This window comes from Lampetra planeri, chromosome 20 (genome assembly GCF_965212315.1).
Source record: "Lampetra planeri chromosome 20, kcLamPlan1.2.h2, whole genome shotgun sequence".
Lineage (NCBI taxonomy): Eukaryota > Metazoa > Chordata > Hyperoartia > Petromyzontiformes > Petromyzontidae > Lampetra > Lampetra planeri.
Genome location: NC_136126.1, coordinates 1,537,124 through 1,556,097, shown reverse-complemented (window position 1 = coordinate 1,556,097; position 18,974 = coordinate 1,537,124). Strand labels below are relative to the sequence as shown.

General features: G+C 49.5%; 1 protein-coding gene across 4 annotated transcripts in view; it reads right to left on the bottom strand.

Annotated features, from left to right (window-relative positions):
- FNBP1 (formin binding protein 1) overlaps positions 1 to 18,189 on the bottom strand; it is a 70,281-nt gene extending 52,092 nt beyond the window's left edge. For all 4 annotated transcript variants that reach the window (XM_078603233.1, XM_078603229.1, XM_078603230.1 and 1 more), the window contains exon 1: positions 17,936 to 18,189. In XM_078603233.1, the coding sequence (XP_078459359.1) occupies positions 17,936 to 17,959 (24 nt within the window). In that variant the 5' untranslated portion in view covers positions 17,960 to 18,189. The remainder of the gene's footprint in view (positions 1 to 17,935) is intronic.
- Positions 18,190 to 18,974: the final 785 nt, after the last annotated feature.

Below are 18,974 nucleotides of genomic sequence, written 5' to 3'. Positions count from 1 at the left end.
CCCACCAACCTGGACATTCAATCAAGTGTCGCGATTCAGAGTCGAGACCGCATTCGAGAGTCAAGCGACATTTTTTCGTTTATCATCGTGGTGATTGGGAGCGCCGCGAGCGGCTGCAGGGGGTGGTGTGTGCACACGCGTCAAGCACAACTTGCCTGAAGCCAAAAACATTGATCCTGACAGATGCAATGTAGTGCATGTATAGTCCAGTGAAAAAAACATACGTAGATATTGTTGTAATTCACTCCTATGGCCCAGCATCTATGCTGCCCCGCGTTCACCAACACGCACCGAGCAGCGCGTTGGAAGCACGGTTCGTTAATCCCACGGCACGAGGCTGTCCTCATTCAGCAGTGGATTGACAAGAGGCTGCACTGTACATGGCGAGCTTAACAATGGACATTAATGAACTGATGTATCATTGCACACCTCATTCTAAGGCGCTTGTCAAAACAGTTTTCCTCCGTGTGCAGCCAATTCATTGCAAAGATCCAGTTTCCTTTGTTAACTCAGCACTTTTTATTTATTATTTTTTGCACGAGAACGACACCGCACTCCCAGGTCTCCCTTGTAAATGAGACTGCCTGTCTCCACGGGCTCTTGGTCGGCGCTTTGCCAACCCACTGCTGGATGAACGCCTCCCTGCGTCATGTCTGTAATTGAGTTTGTTTTTTGACCATACTTCACCACAAAGCGTAGGGAGGCGGGGGGCAGGTGACAGGACCGGTTAAGGTCTCGCTCGGTTTCAGGAATCACTCGCCACTGACAATCGCTCCATGATCGGGATCCGAACTCATCAGGTTTGTAGTTTAGTGCCTAAAACAGCATGCCACAGGTTCGTAACTGCCTTTAAACAAAGGAACTCCTGATTGTATTAAATATATATACAACATATGTAACGACGCAATGTGCGATCCACAAATACGAAGGAGACATCACGGCGATGCACTCCGCTGCTCCTGCTGACGCGGTTGTCTGGCTTGACCACCCCAATGTGAAACTCTTAAGTTGTTGCTCTGCATCTACATCAGCAGCCTCTACGAAAGAAGAAGATCGTATTAAATTGTGCCCAACGTAAAAACTTAAATAAATAAAAAACACACGGAAAATCATCTCAAAATGTAATTCAAAACATCGCCGCTGTGCCTCCTCCTCGTCGCCGTCCCCCATACAAGGTCCGCTCGCTCCGCTGCGCGGGGCAGCGGCAGCAGGAAATTGACTGCAGATGTGGAGAGGGGAAGGTGAAATTGGGCCAAGCGGTCTCATCTGAGTTTCGGGAGACAGAGCGCGGGGGGGGGGCCCAAGGGTTCTTACAACGCTCGGTGCAAGATCGGTCCAAACAAAGGCAGTTTTCCCCAGGAGATAATAACATGCAGGGCAGCTACGACAAGAACAACAAAGCGATGCCAACACGAACTACGAACACAGCGGGAAACGACACCAGAGCGAGTTCAAAAACTGGCATCGTCCACGAGCCAAAGCCGAGCATGAAAGTACGACTCGTTTTCTCAACATTGCAGAGCGTCTTGCCAGATTTTGTTAGTCCACCGAATGAGGAAGATCTCACCATGCCGGGTCGGTCAAAGGGCAAGTTGGGAGGGGTGGGGTTGACCATACTTCACCACGCTGTTCCGTGCTGTTTGGTGAAGAGTGGGGGGGGGGAAGGCCCAGGACTGGTTAAAGCATCACTCGCCACTCGTATTAGCCGTGGCCGAGATTTAAAGCAGCCGGGTTCATTAGGCGGTGCGATAACTACTGCACCACCGCTCCCCTTCATCCACACACCTCGTATTTAATTGGTCCACGGGATTACTGCAACCGCTGATGACCGCTGATGACCGCTGCATTGTCAAAAAAAAAAATGTGGGGCCCAACTTTGCTTCTGCTTCAAAATGGGGACCTTTTTTGCCAGTATCAAAAAGTTCCAATCTTGTACCTGCTCACCCTGAGCTGTAAATGCCCTGAAAGTGTCACTGCCTATGCACTGGTTGCCTTTTGGCATTCTCTGGTCTGACGCTGATGACACTAGGCCCTAAGGCTGTCTCTGGTGTAGGCCAATCAGTTTTAAAGACAATACATAGATGATTATGAGTGCACGTTTTGTTTGCATGTTCACCACAAGTACTGTGTGTAGTTAATGGTGACTTGATTCCTTGCAAAAGGTTTCTACGTGGTGTTTTAACATCTTAACACCTGCTGTTTTATTGCCAGAAAGGGTAAAACCTATTCTTATTTTTGTATACTTTGTTTCTGCTTGTCTACTGGCCGAGACAGTCGCCCTTGAACAATCGGTGTACAGCTCAATGGGCTTGCATTCGGGGAAACACACTCCTGAACTTCTAAATAATGAAATCGCGGCCCCGATTGTTGTAACAATTGCAAACGATCACCGCGGAAAGGAGAAGTGGAGGGGGGGTGAATCTATACCTGCATGGTTGTCAAGCAAAACTTTACATGACCAGTACAGTCGAGACGGTAAAAATGAGACAAAGATCTGATCATTGAAATTCATCGTAACGCAGCATGATAATGAAAAAAGAGTAGGCTTTACCCTTTCCAGCAATATTACAGGAGGTGTTATAAAATAGACATGGCTATTGCGTGGCATCAATTTTGCATTCACCACACATCATGCTTGTGGTAAAACATGCAAACAAACATGCTTTGATAAAAATGTAAGCATTATCCTTGAAACTGATCAACCTATACCAGAGCCAGCCTTCTGTGTGGCCTTGTCTCTGCACCAGTGTTAGACCAGGAAATGCCAAAAGGTAAACAGCACAAAGTCAATGCAAATATCAAAGCATTCACGGCTCGGGTCGAGCAGTTATATGGGACCCTTCTTTGCCTGTAGCAAAATGATGATGCCAGCAAAAAGGGTCCCATAGACGTCAACTCAACACCGCGACAATTTATGAAATTACTTTGGGGGGGGTATATGATAGCGTGCCTCGTGATGATTACCGTAGTGGGATGGGGAGGGAGTGAACCATTGCATCCTCATTCAATGTCCACATGATAACAAGCCCTGTGTGTGTGTGTGTTTGCGAGTGCGTGGGTTCGGCTTATGCAGTAAAGTTTTTGCAGCAGCGGAGGCTTAAACACACCTTTGCTTTTCCTGAACAGGGCTTTGCTCGCCCCCCCCCGCCCCGCCGGAAGAATAACATTCACTGATGCCACTGAGAGAGCAGTGACGTTATTTATTAAACAGCCAGCCGCTGCATGCTTGAAATAATACGACACTCCGCCAGCCATATTTGTGTATTTAAAAAAAACATAGTGAGCAAAAAATAATAAGAGATGTAAAATCACGATGATAAAAAAAAATCATGAAAACAAAAGACCACACTCGCCCCCCCAAATTTCAAAACACCCTGCCGGCAAGAAGACTTAAATAAATATTTCACACACATAAACACACAATGGGCTATAACTAATTAAAGCAGTCCAGGCAGAACTGTACAGCCCAGCTTTTAAGAGGCCGACGGTAAGCTGAACGGCACATTAGCATCTGCCGGGAAACGGGTCTGGTTATGTTGTCGCCTATCAGTGCGTCTGTGTTTACCTCCTAGCCGTCAGCCAGGCAACCAGTTAGCCAGTCAGCCAGCCAGACAGCCTTCCAACCAACCAGACAGCCTCCCAGCCAGACAGCCTCCCAGCCAGACAGACAGCCTCCCAGCCAGACAGCCTTCCAACCAACCAGACAGCCTCCCAGCCAGACAGCCTCCCAGCCAGACAGACAGCCTCCCAGCCAGACAGCCTTCCAGCCAGACAGACAGCCTCCCAGCCAGACAGCCTTCCAACCAACCAGACAGCCTTCTATCCAGCCAGACAGCCTTCCAACCAACCAGATAGCCTTCCAAAAACAGCGTTCCAGCAAACCGGCAAGCTAATCAGCCATCCTGCTTTCTAGATAGCCGTATAGTGAGAACAGCCTTCCCACCAGCTTCCCAGGCAGCCAGCGAACCAGCCATCCAGTTCGACAGCCAGCCATCCAGTTAGCCACCCGCCAAGCCAGGCAACTAGCTCGCCAGTCAGCTAGACAGCCTTCCAGGAAGCCAGATAGCCATCCAAAAAAACAGCCTTCCAGCAAACCGGCAAGCTAACGAGCCTTCCGGTTATCCAGCTAGCTTCTAAGTGAGGACAGCCTTCCCAGCAGCCAGCCAGCTAACAAGCGAGCAAGCCAGCATCATAAGCTACCCCCCACCCCCTTACCTATAGTAAACCACAATGCCGCAGAGTCTGGCTTAGCCCGGGGGCCATGTTCACAATCCATTTCCTGGAGTTTTTCCGTTAGGATTCTCATTTGCCTTGGGCGGGGGGGGGGTGCCCAGCACAGGCGTTACATTGTGGGGCCACAACAGTGGCGCCCTTGTTCTTCGTGTTTGTCTGGATAAGCAGGGCCACCGCCCCCCGGCCAGACACGAGCACACACAGAACACAGAACATTTCAAAGAGGTTTGAAGCCAGCGGAGTGGCGGGACCAGTGGACATCGCGCCGGTGGAGCAATTAACGAGGCCGCCTGGGAATCCCTTGGCCAGACGAGGTGAATTTTTTTTTTAAAGGAGGGTTCGGATCGACGAGGAATGGGGGCAGAGGGAGGAAAGCTGGGCGGCGGAAATCCACAGCTTTTCCTTTACAGCGGAGTCTCAAGTTTCCCTTCCAAGAGACGTGAGAATTGTTCCACGAAGCGCCGTGGGTTTCGATTGGTTTCTCAGTGAGTACAGTGACAGCCTCCCCCACGGGGTGTACAACGATGCCCGCCTCCCCTGCCGCACCCCCTAGCACAAGGGTCGGCAACAAAAGAATAAGAAGAGCCATTTTTGCGTTATAATTCGTTACGAAAAAAACTCTCAACATTTCAAGAGCCGTGGTGAATACGAGACAATGGTCCTTAAATAAATATCGTCGCGAAGGGGCCCTTTAAAGAGCCGCAGGTCGCCGAGCCCTGCGCCTGGCACGACAGCGTACCGCTCCGCTCGGGAGCCGCGTGACGATGCACCGATTCACGAAGCCCGCGGCAACAAGCATTGCGCGTAGCGCGTGAGGAACTATCGTTGATGCTTCGTAAGCGGACGTGTGATATTTGGGCTAAAATGGGGGTGACCAAAACTGCAAAAAAACAAGAAACAATTGAGTATAAAAATCAGTTTAACACGTAGGCTTTCGCGACCAAAATTATTCATAATAAACGTTTTTGGGTTAGATCGCGTTATTTATAAATGTGTCGTAACCCTCCACCACCCGACATGGCCAATCAGCAAAAAAGTGTCACGTTGACAAAAGACAAATAGTTCACTACTTTAGCCCACCGGTGTGTTGAAGCGTGAAACCACAACATTTACAATTTTTTAGCACGACGTTTCGCTGGTAATTGCATCCAGCATCATCCATTCTGGCGAATTGCCCGATGATGCTGGATGCAATTACCAGCGAAACGTCATACTCAAAAATTGTAAATGTTGTGGTTTCACGCTTCAACACACCGGTGGGCTAAAGTAGTGAACTATTTGTCTTTTGTCAACGTATTATGAAGTATAAAAATACAAAACAGGTGGTGTTAAAAATGTAATGGGGATAAAAGTGACAGCCCATGAAAGTGACAGCCCATGGAAGTGACATCACGTAAGTGTTTACATAATCGAGTGCGACATAATTGCATCACCAATCGGAACTCCGGCAGGACACTTGTGGGGAGGAGTAAAATAATTAGGTGACCCTGAGATGCTGACCCGGCAAACAAACACAAATAATCTGGGTCAAGCCCATTTCACAATTAGGTTTTGTTTTATGACTGCAACCATTGTACTTTGAGCTCCCACTCAGTGTGCGCCATTAACACAACAAATATGAAAACGCAACGCTTTTCAACGCGCGTTTGTCCTCGGCGAGGGCGTTTAATTGCCGACAGCAACGGTGGCGCTCGTTGATGGGAGCAGCACGTCCCATAGGCCGCGATGAGACCACGCGGCGGCTCGGATAGCGGCTCTGCCCGGACGGGCGCGCCTCGGGCCGGCAGGGCTGGGACTCCGAGGCGTGTCACACGTCCATTCAGCGCTGGTTGTGCCGCTACGCTTTGGGCAACCCTTTGATACATTTGTCGAGTTTTGCAATGAGGGAAAGTCCCCTCCGAACAGCGACGCAATTTTACATGACGAAGTTTCCTTTGTACTGGACAAAATCTTCCCGACAGTTATCGTAACCCCACCACCCCCGTTCTTGATGGACGGACAGACAGAGGCTAATCCGCGAATGCTTTCAAGCGTTAAAAAAACACTGAAACCAAGGAAAGCCTTAATGGATGAATTTAGTTGCCTAGGGCAACGGCTTCCCAGCTGCCTCCCCTCCCAGTACACTCTGGCGCTGTCTTGGGGTCGCTAATGAATTCAATCTGCTAAGGGCTGACAACGGACATTCGCCGCCATCGCCTCACAACACTGCTCGGCTTGTTTGCGGTTGCGGCGGTAAAAGCCAGTAAAAAGCACACGCCCAAAAAGGCCGCATTGATCTCGTCAGATCTCAGAAGCTAAGTGTGGCTGGGCCTGCCTGGCACTCAGGGGCTTTCGATGTCGTGCCAGTAATGGGCATTATATGACCATACTTCACCGCGCTGGTCAGTGCGTGTTTGGTCAGGGAAGAGCGGGAGGCCAGGGAGAAGCACGTACGTCGCTCGCCACCGTTAGTTGAGGAGAGTGGGCATGGCCAGGAATTGACCCTTGCAACTATTCGATTCAGGAATCCGTTGTTTAACATAATGCGGCCAAGGAAGCGGCCTCTAATGGCTCTAGGGGTCATGTAAACCCATGACATAAACCGTGTACGAATAAATCAAGATCAATTGCGCCACACGCGATTCACCGCATGTCAAGCGAACTCACGAACCGATACGATTTATTTTTGTACTATTTGTATTTTACCAGGTAAGGCCCACTGAGCTCTATAGCTCTTTTTCAGAAGCGACCTGGCTGCCACAAATGATAGCTCAACGAAGTGGCTTATCATCACGTGGACATTTATAGCAGCCAAATACTCTAAACGCATGTTTCAAAATGAGGAAGGAAAACCCAGAGGTCCCAGTGAAACATCCATGCGACCACGGGGAGAACAAGCAAACTCCAAAATATACAGGTGTCGCGGTAGGGATCGAACCCATGACCTCCTATATACCAGGTGAGGTAGTTAACATCTTGCCACTGTGCCGAATTGACCGATAGACGCAGCGTCACACCTCTACGAATCAACCCCCACATATACCCTGCGGTGAGCGTTAAAAGTGAACACGAAGCACACGTTCTGTCCAAACGCTCACTTGGCCGTACGTTTTGATGCACACTCAGCCCAGCCGTTTAGAGAACTACAGTGAAGAGTTGTGCCGACGCATTGTTAAAACGCAAAACCGCCAAGCATCCTCTGTGGGCTGCAATTTCCCCCCCCCCCATTCTGTCCAACCCTCGCACACTCCAATAACCTCCAAATAGCAGGCAGATAGACAGATGGAGGAATGGATGGAAGGACAGACAGGCAAAGAGATAGATGATAGATGGCATTCAGATGTACGGGGTGGTGGAACGGATGGTTGGACAGATGGACAGAAAAATAAATACAGATGAACTGACAGATGGATTGACGGACAGACCGATGGATTTACATTTCTACAGGCGGATGGACAGAAAGATAGACAGATGAAAAAAAATATTGACAGATGGATGGATATTCGAATTGACAAGACAGTTGGACAGATGGATAGACAGATGGATGGATGGTTGGACGCACAGAGCGACAGATGGATGGACTGTAGTGTGAAACACGACCCTTCTGAAAAATACTCCAACCAATCTGTAGCCATCATCCAAAACTCAACATTTTCCATTCAACTCATTTTTTTTCTCTCATAAATGTTGATGCCCTGCCCAATAATGGTCACGTCTCTGCGCACGCGTAACAAGAACACTGCCGATAGGCTGCTGCGCTTATTTCTTTGCTTAACCACAATGCACGCCTGCAATCCGGTACCTTGAGAAGTGCACTTTGGTGTTCGTATACGTTCCGATTGGTGGATAATACAAAGATAACCCAACTCTCTCTATCTTTCACTCCTCCTTAACGACCCATCTACTCTCACTCGCCTACCCCCTTCATCGCCTACCCCTCCCGCGCGTCATCACTGACACCCTCCACGTCTCCATAGTCACCCTCCATCGACTCATTCATCTTGCCATCTTCACCTCCGTTTCCTCTTACGCATCATCATCATTGTCGTCCTCATATTTATAACATTTGCCGCGCGTCATCCCATCTCGTCGCATGCCACGGTATGTTTTGTACCATTGTTAATTCACTGTACAGAGCTTTGGTTAAAGCGCTTTATGAATGTAATTAAGTTAAGTTTGCTGTGAGACACCGAACCTCTGGGGCTGTGACGTGGTCAGGGAAGTGCAGCACAGCAGGTGGGTTCCTGACCCATCTGCGTGTGCACTAGTGTGAGACAACCCTTTACATACGTGGCGGGTGCTCCCCGAGTGCTCCGCTTTCCTCCCACGTGCAAAGTGCTCAACAAAAAAGGGAATTGGACAAAACATGACGACGTTTTGCAAGGACCATCCCCAAAAAAAAAACGAACGATTATCTTGAGAGTTCTCAACGAGGATTGAGCGCATGAATGAAAAGGCACAAGGCAGCTCTGTAATTGCTTGCTCAATGTGACTTGTTTGCAAGAGGTCCTCCAAAGGAAGAAACTCTAGTGACCCCCTCTCAAGGGTATTTGGCCTCATCTTCCACGCTGGCCAGACGTCTTGGAAGAGGTTTTGGCACCCACACAATGCTCCACCACGTACGACCCGCCCACCGATTGTATGGACGCACGTTAAACCTCTTTCGCACCGTACGTAGCCAACCGTGCTAATCGGAGGTGCGGATTAACTGACGATTTTACCAATTACTACCGCTGGGTGGGCAAAGAATCTTGCACCAACTTTTTTTTTATTTAACTGCTGCGCCAGAAGGCCGGACTACCGCCCTCTGGATTGCAAGTCCAGTGTGCTGACCATGACACTTACACGGCAGCATTCTCACTAACGCAGGGCAATTATTAACCTAAAGCAGGCAACTCGGTTGTTGTTTTTGGGAAAAAACACGACGCGCACCCACGTAGTAAATCCTCACGCGTTTAAATATATCCATACGGCCGCATATTCCGCATTAATTATTAAACCTCCATTAGTGTAATCACGCAACGCGATGCTCAGTTACGGCCACTTCAGCGCAAAGCATTCCACTTTGGCAGCCCTCAAACCCGTAAAACTATTGCAAGCGCCCGCTAACTTGGCATCGTTTCCCCCTGGGCGCGTGTGCCGTGTGCCAAGAACAGCGTCGGGACTCGCGCCGGCGTGCGTGTGCCAGGCTGAGCGGAGGGATTCGCATTCCAACACCGAGATGCCGTCAAGGACTCAGGCCGGTCCCTTTCATCATCGAATAATAATTAAATTTAGTATCCGTGCCACTCTCCTTGAGCAAAGGCGATCACAAAGACAAGGATATCCCCCGTATAGCTTTTTACAGGCTGTTGGGGCGAGTGTGTGTGTACGTATGTTGAACTTTTTTGTGACACCGTACGTAGCCAACCGTGCTAATCGGAGGTGCGGGGAATGGACAACAAACTAAGTGCTGTTGGCGAGCACCTATAAAGGCTAGCATGGCACACGAGGGGGTCGATGGCCAACACCACGCCCGACCGCCTTTGTCTTCCCAGTTCTGACATTTACACGCCACAGCAGGTGTACCCATTTAAGGCTGAGTCGACCTAGGGGAGGCCCAGGACAGATTTATATATCTGCCACCGGTAGTGATCTCAAGCTCCCCACTATCACGAAGGGCAACCACGTTTCACAAAGTCTGCAGCAGTTTTGGCAGTTGTTGCGATGTTGCAATGTGGTTTAACCTAATTGAGTAATTTGCGGTGTCATTTTCAAATGTGGAACATTTGGATTGTAGCGTCGGCACAGATGGCCGACTCTTTTTCAAATAATGTCGAGGGATCAAGTCCATCGCGAAACAGATGGCACATATTTTACGAACTATTTTAAAACTATGTTAAGTTTTTACCAGGTAAGGCCCACTGAGCGATATAACTCTTTTTCAGAAGCGACCTGTCCACAAATGATAGCTCAACGAAGTGGCTTATCATCACAAATTTATAGCAGTAGCCAAATACTCAAAAAGCATGTTTATAAACGCGTAGAGAAAAATTGGAGGATCCGGACGAAAATCCACGCAAACACGGGGAGAACATGCAAACTCCAAATATACAGGGATCAGGGTCGTGATTGAACCCACAACCTCCTGTATACCAGGCGAGGTAGTTAACATCTCACCACCGTGTCAAATATGGCCACATCGTAGCATTGCAAGACATGGCTGCGGCTCGGGGAGGCCTTCATTCAGCAGTGGATTGATCACAGCTGATGACGATGATGAAACCCGCAGAATTAACCAGGGCTAGCACCGCACACTTCTGCAACAAGTCACCCCCCAGGGCCTTTTGTCCTAAAAATGCGGCACTTGACACAGGAATGCAGAGGTCAAGCTGACCAAGACCCAGATCAGCCAAGTGGGCAGAGAGGCTCCGTCTTTCAGAGGACACAAGGCAGGCGTGGCCAGATTGGGTAAAACTTAAGCGGATAAAAGATGTTCACAGAGCTTACGTTGCCTTTTTTTAAAAATGAAACCAAGAGGCGGACGAGAGGAAGTTTGGAGTGCTTTTAGAAAGCTGCACTTAATAATGAAAAGTAACAAAGCAACGTGCCAGAAGAAGTCAGTTGTGTTCTCTCTTATCAGTACACACTGCACCGCGGAGACATACGGATCAGAAACAGGGTCGCTAGGAGATAAAAAAACACTTCAGAAAAGAAACTGAAAAGAAGCATTGCACCGAGACTGAAAGAGGAACACATCGATTAGAGACTATACACTGGTTGCTGACATCATTGAAAAATCATAGAAAAATAAACAGTGGGCATTGCCAGTGGAAGATGGTCAAGAATAATGGAATGCATCCAAGAGGATGTCCAGCAAGGTGAAAAAGCGAGAAAATCAGCAGGCGTGCTGGTGGTGCTTGATGGATTATTGCATCGCAGGATCATGAAAGATCATGGCAGCTTCGCGAGGCCTTACTCCAGCAGAGGACTGAAGATGGTTGATGATGATACGTCGCCTTGCTGGACACATTTGATAAGATGTCCGAGGAGTGCGAGGCCCGAATCATACCACAGGCATTACTCTCAGTGAAGCATAATGAGTGTCGCGTGACACAGCTGGTTACATTTAATGCTATGGATTTTTTTCTTGTGTGATGTCAGTGGTGACCCGGCTAAGACTGTCCACTTGCAACACATGAGAACCCAGTTTAATCACAGGCAGGTGCCTGGATCTTAACCCAGATCCTCTGGAGGTCAGAGCCTCAGGAGGCCTTGGCCTCGGTGCTCAACGTTCTGACCTCTGAACCAACCGGCTACTTTCCAAACCTAAGCTTTTAAATTCTCAGAGTTTTTTTCCAACCAGATACAGACAACCAGGCAGCCCTCACACTCCCCTCCCCAAAACTGGGATCATCCCTCACGACGCCGAGGCAAGGCCAGCAACGCACACATAAATAGACGCCCCGCGCTCACCCAAACGGACGTTTGGAAAGGCGCTGCGGGTTGTACGCGTACAGTATTTTTAGCCCCCGAAGGGATGCACGTCAAGAAGTAAAATGATTTCCAGAGTCCTGGCGGCACAACGGCTTTGCCAGATTGGCCTTTCCGAAGTCTTGGCCACCAAACAGCTTTGCCAGGTTAGCACACAAAGCACGATCCGGCGTAAACTGCATCAGGAACCATTTTATCACGTGGCGTCACCCCCCCCCCCCGCCATTTTCATAATTACCGGGGGAAAAAAGTGTCATTTGTCAATTAAGGAGAATAACCAGCATGTTTTTAGGTGTAGCAATCAACAGAGTAGTCGCAGGTTTTTTTTCCTCCTCCCTTTGTTTGAGGTCTGCACAAAATAATAATTTGCACCAATGGGTTCTCATCTGCTTTGAACAACAGAACTGACTACCTGCCTTCATCTACCAGACTTAGCAGTGAATGGCAAGAGGTGTCGCACATCGTGGAGTGCATGGGGATGATGTCACCACACGTGGTAATAATGTAAAGTGAAGGGGGTGATGTCACATAAGGTAATTGGTGTTGATGTATGTCGAAGGGGGGTGGGGGGTGAAAGGGATGATGTCATACGTGGTAAGGTTGGAGGCGTAATGGTGATGTATAGTGAAGGGGGTGATGTCACACACATTGTAAGACTGGCTGTTTTGTTGATATATAGTGACGTTTATAATGTTGCACATGGTGCAGATAAGACTGCTGTTGATCTACAGTGAAATCTATGATGTTACACGTGACATGCTTGGGAGTGCAGTGTTGGTGAATAGCGGAGGGGATGACGTCTGCACGTAGATGGGATGGACTGTGCTGGCAGTGGCGTGTCTGGCCTGGTAGGCTGGGGACTATAATATTGATGTCTGGCAAAGCTTGCGATGTTACTCACAGTACAGGCTAGCTGCAGTGACGATGTGTAGTGACGACGGGAGATGTAATGCGTGATAAGTGCATGGGGCGGGGGTGGAGTGACGTTATACATAGGATCCGGTTGTACATGGTGGTCCAGATGTATTGTGACCCCTCCCAATTAACTGACCCCTAACATTGTTTTTCCTTTGCATACATGTATTCTTTTCTGTTTTAAATAAACCTTTCGTTAAAAAAAATGTTAAGTATTAGATAATAAATTGGGGGGTCACAAGACATCTGGACCAGGCTGTACTGAACGGTCGATGTGTTGTGCATGGGGGTAATATTGCACGCGGTGGGGCTGGCCTGCGCTGCTAGTGCTGGGGGGGGGTGGCTGAGACCGTAGTGCCCTGGAGTGACGGGAAAAGCGACGGCTATCACCCACATCCCGAGCGCCGCCGCCGCCGTCACTGCGCACGCTCCAGACACACCCTCTTATCTCTCGTCTCGAGCTGTGAATGCGCTTTTGCGGCCGGGCCACTCACACGCGCTCACACTGCCAACTCACGGACACACTCGAGTCACCATAACCCGAGCTCACACTCACGCGCACAATTACACAGGACAGAGACTTTAACAGACTGTTGAGGCAAGGGCTGTTATCGAGCACGTTTGAATCTGGATTGAAAACTAATTTCTTCAGAGGAAGCTTTTCTGTGTTGAGTTTGTCCTTGGCCACGCACCTCCAGGTGAACGCGGTTGGGTACGTACGGTGCGAAAGAAGTGCAACATGCATACGAGCACCTATGACTGCCGCAATAGTACAGGTGGTGCTGGGTGACCATTAACCACGTCTGGCCACCATTGTCTTCCCAATTATGATGTTTACACATCGCAAGCGTGTACTCGCTTCAGGCTGAGTTGCCCCAGGACCGATTAAAATGTGCCACCTTTGACGATTACATATGTAGACTCACTCTCAGGCGCCACACACCCTAATCCAGAAAGACATATGCAAACTCTCTTACAGACACACTCCGGTGTTCTAATCCTACCCCGAACAAACGTAGAAACTCACAGACACTCACTAACAAGCCCCCAATCTTAACCAACACATTAAACACACGTTGTTCATGAACACAGTGGGGAGATCGCTCACCCTCCAATGCTACCCCAATTTAAAACTCACTTCCCCCAGCAGTATGTGCGCTTTCGACTGATTCCCTGCCCCCGTTGCAATCTAAGATGAAGAACTTCCCTTTGACTCACTCACTATGACCGGCCGCTTCTCTATTTCCACTGCATTCGCCAACTGTTTTTTGTACAGCATCTCAATGCTATATAAATCCGCGTTGTATTTTACTGGACAAACATAGACCCTTCAGGACGGTCGCTTTTGTTGCGATCGAAACGTCGTAGTTATTTTTATTTTATTATTTTTGAACCTATCTACGTGACTTTACCGAAAGACCCAAATATATATGAATCCATGCAGTCACGAAAGCTTTAAATCGAAATTCAACCTTGGCATGTTTACCGGGCAATTCGCTTACGCACAAAGAGAAAGCTCCCCTGTATAGCCTTAACAGACCTGCAGGGGCAAGTGCTGTTGAGAGAACACACTTAAGTTTATTATGCACACACTCATATTTTGCTCAACGATTTCCCAATAATTGCGAAAGCTTCAAGTCAAGATTTCTCACGTAAAAAACACACGTACATTCACGTATTATAGAAACAAACACGAATAAACGCGTCCACAACAATAACCCTCAATCACTCACTAAAATACACACACACTGACTCCCATTAGTCTTTGCAGACCATCGGGACCAGTGCATTAAGGCCGGACTGGCACACAAAGGGGGGTTGGTGTGGTCAGAGCCACGCCCTTACTCACACAGATGCACACATACTCGTACACCTACACTCACATACATTTAGTCACCCAACATAGTATCTGTTGGCGAGCACCTATTAGGGCTGGCATGGCACGCGAGGATGGGGGTGGGGGAGGGTGATCAGCACCCTCCCCCACGCCCATCTCTCTCGCACACATTCCTGCAAAGACAAAGATGCCCCGTATAGCCTTTCACAGAATATTGGTGCAAGTGCTGATAGCGAGTAGGACCTATGGAGGCCGGAAACGTACAAAACGGGGTGAGTGGCTAACACCACGCCCGACCGCCTTTATCTCCCCCAGTGGCGATGTTTGCACACCACACGAGGTGCTCATTTGAGGCTGAGTCGACCTAGAGGAGGCCCAGGACCGGTTCAGATAATCGTCACCGGTGTTAGCTGTGACCGAGAATCGAACTCGGGTGGCCGGGTTCGTAGCGCAGCGCGCTTACTGCTATGCCACCGCTCCCCACAAATGCCTGCATGCATACACGTGCCTACAAAAAGACAAAGATCCCCCATGTAGCCTTAACAGACTGTAGGGGCAAGTGCTGTTAGCGAGCACCTATGAAGGCCGGCACGGCACACGAGGGGGTGGGTGGCCAACACCACGCCCGGCCGCCTTTGTCTCCCCAGTGGCGGTGTTGACACATCGCACCAGGTACTCATTTGAGGCTGAGTCGACCTAGGGGAGGCCCAGGCCCGGTTCAGATAATCGTCACTGGTGTTGGCCGTGAACGGGAGTCGAACCCGGGTCGCCAGGTTTGTAGCGCAGCGCGCTAACTGCTACACTACCGTTGCCCACGTGCCTGCATACACACACACACATCTACACACCCATCTACTCACTCAGACACTCACATACACTGAGCCATCTGATCGTAGTGTATGCAGGCGACAGTTGCCAAATATACACTGCCACTGCCAGCCTAAAGTGGCACTCTGGGGGATTAACATGGCACAACTTCCCGTTTCCAAGGATCACCATCATCACCAGCCACAATCTCTTCAAAGCCATCTCTCGTGGTCCTGCAACGCAACACTCTATGAAGCACCTGCCACACAAGCCCATTTCACTGCTCCACCAACGTGGAAAATCGCACGACCCACGTAGGCAGTCCTCTCTCATGGCTGTGGCTCATTCATTGGACTCACAAGGGCCACTGTGGCTCAACATAAATGAAGCTACGAACATTCTGGGAGACCACCGGGTCACATGGGGAGCTGGCAGCTCCTCCCGTCAGCCCCGCCCACTTTCACACAGCCACTCCCACTCAGTCACTACCCCAGCCCATACAGTGAGCGCCTCTGGTCATTGCCCCTCTCCTAATGCTCAGAGCCCCCCACCTCCTCTGCTAACCCCCCCCCCCACTACTCAGGTAGCCCCCCCCCCCACTACTCAGGCAGCCCCCCCCCCACTACTCAGGTAGCCCCCCCCGACTACTCAGGTAGCCCCCCCCCCCACTACTCAGGTAGCCCCCCCTTCACTACCCAAGTAGCCCCCCCCCACTACTCAAGTAGCCCCCCCCCACTACTCAGGTAGCCCCCCCCCCCCAATACTCAAGTAGCCCCGTCCTTTGCCCTAAACACGAGTGGAGCCGTGAACCCTAGAACATATTTAAACGACGGACAAAATCCCACTCTTTTTCTTTTGTAAAAAAAAACCACTCGAGACTCTCCTTGCAAAAACTTCGGACGTCTGCGAGCTTTGAACATCAAACGCGAATCTGGGTGCTCCTGGAGGGCTCTTCGCTATAAAAGTCTTGGCGACCCAGCAGCGATTGTTTGATGGGCCACACCCTGCTGATGACACGCAAGGAAAACCGGAAAAGGGCTCCAGGATTTGTCCGTTTCAACTTGAAAACATTGTTTGGAAAACGTTGGTGAAATAAGCCCTTCTCGGGGCTGATGGACTACAATGTTATGCTACTTGAGGTTGTTTTCTTAGGGGGGGGGGGGGGGGTGTTAAATACGTTTGAGTGGGTGATGCAGTGGCGTGCTATCGCAACTGTGCTTATGGACCAACCTGACATCCGGAGTTTGATCCTTGGCCACGGCAAACGTCAGCGACAAGTGATATCTGAACCCGGCCTGTTCCACCTCCTCCCTCACCAAGCTAAGTATGGTCCCAAAAAATTCCAACGGGGGGTGGGGGGGGGCTGCATCTAGCAGTGGATTAACGAAGGGCTGCATGTGAAACACACTCGATTGCTTGCCCTGTGCTCTCATGTGATCTGGCTGTCTGTGAGTTCATTCTCCAACACAAGCTGCTGTTGGATGCTCACTATCGTACGTAAAAAATAATTCGCTTTGCCCTTTCGTCGCTGCTTGCGATTTATTGCAGACTATACACGAACGTGGTGGAAACTCCACTGACAAAGGAAACACAGCAACACTTCTTCTTAACGACACCTTATTGAGAGCTATACGAATTTGCAGAGACCGTCGTCCAATTTGTACGTTACCAACATAGAAAGCTGACACTCTCTTATCCACTCACTACACACAATAATCTGAACATAAACAAACCCTGGAAATAATGAGAGTATTTAATAAAGAGACCAATTAGTTCAAAAGGTCGCGAGGGCTTTGTACACAAACATTACGCACTGCATACAGAGTAATACAATACGGTAACTTTAACATTGAATACCGATACGGACGATAGTGACTGGATTGAATCATGTGAGATTATGATGATGTTCTAACAGGACTACTACCTACATTTAATATCAGAATCTGAATCTCTATTTTGACTGGAGGAATCCGATATATTTTTTGTTGTTGTTAATAGAATGTTACGCTAGAAGGATGGATCAGTTTCACTCATCAATGCTGGGTCTGCCTAATGTTATATCTTGCTCAAAGTTTCGCGCCAAACACTTACAAGTACATATAGGATTCTCATAATCAGTAAAGCCAATATAAAGGCAGCGAAGCCCGTTTCTGATTAGCATCGGCCACGATCGATCCACTGCTGGATAAAGTATGCAAACGCAATGTTGCGCATATCGCCAACGCGTCTCAAACCAGACGTATAAGTCAGCTGAAAACCACCCCTCTCACACACAGGGCGGGAGCCAGACCGACAGAGTAACAGCAATAGCGTATACACACAAATGTACAATAGAGCATTCAATATGACGCTGCGTGCCATTGTTAAACAACGCGCTACGCTTGTTCCAACATCGTTACTGCTCCATACCGTTATCTATCATCACGAGTCATGGTCAATCCACTGCTCGATGAAGGCCTCCGCAAGCCGCGGTGTCACCTCTTCACAATCCTACGAAATGATAATCCACCTAGCACCTGATAAATGCATTAAAACAATTTACACGGTATGCAGCATTTTTGTAAAATAAATATTTTTTTTTTACCTAGCTAGGCCTCAGCCTACGGCCTTGCCTGATCTCACAGCCACTCTTGACAAGCTCGAAGCCCGGCCTGTAATCATCCACACCAGACCCCCCTCACCAAAACTCACCCAGAGATCCACACCCCAGCTCATGTTCACGCCGGCCCGGCCAGCAGCAGGGTGCGTTGCTATCGTTGTTGTTCTTGATTGTGTTGTTGTTTTTTGTTGTTGTCGTTGTTGTTGTTTGACGCTGAAATAACGGAGCCGCTGGCAGCGAAGACCCCCGCGCCTCGAGACTCCGCCCGTTGTGACGGCTGCGTTATGACGTCACAAGACTCGTACGTCAGAACGTTCGTACGGAGACTGTGACGTAGCCACGCTCTGTGCTCCGCCTGACGTCATAGCATAACGTCATCGTCGCCGTATCTCTGCAGTGACATCATTCCGCGGGCGCACTCACATAAAAAATTACATGAGTGCGTGATGATGTCATCACGCAGGCTACGCTCTCTTACGGCGCGCCAGTGACGTCATCACGTTCGCAGGTATGGAAATACGGGGCGCAGCGCGGTGACATCATCGGCGCGATGACGTCCTCAGGTAAACGTAATCCGATTGCGTGATGACGATCTTTCTGTAATACCAACGCATACGTCATCACAAAGATAAACAAAGACCGTGGCCTATTGTGACGTCACGATCCCGAAACTCAAGTAAAGGCGTAACGATTCGACGATAATCCCCGCGCTTTTTCGTTACAACGAATCGATTAATCAAACTAGGACTGTATTGTGATTTGCCTTTACAATGACTAATCGTGGCTGAACGTTTCCCGTGCGCCAAAGACATTGCCAGGCGTGCGGAATCAGCAATCGTCGATGATTTCGTGAAACGCCTGCAGCGTATTCATCGTCACGTGACGCTCCCCCGCCCCCCGCACGTAACGGCCTGCAAACCCGCCAGTGATGTCATCGCGTACGCTAATTGTGGGCGACGTCGGCGTGAGAGCCGCGCGCGTGACGTCACCACGCACGCGCGCGTGACGTCACCGCGCACGCTCGCGCTTGTGGCAATTGTTAGGTTAACAATTTTGGACAACGCGTGGCGCTTGCTTGCACGTTAAATGAGCCGTGAAACGAGGTGGACGAATATACAACGCAGGGAAAGT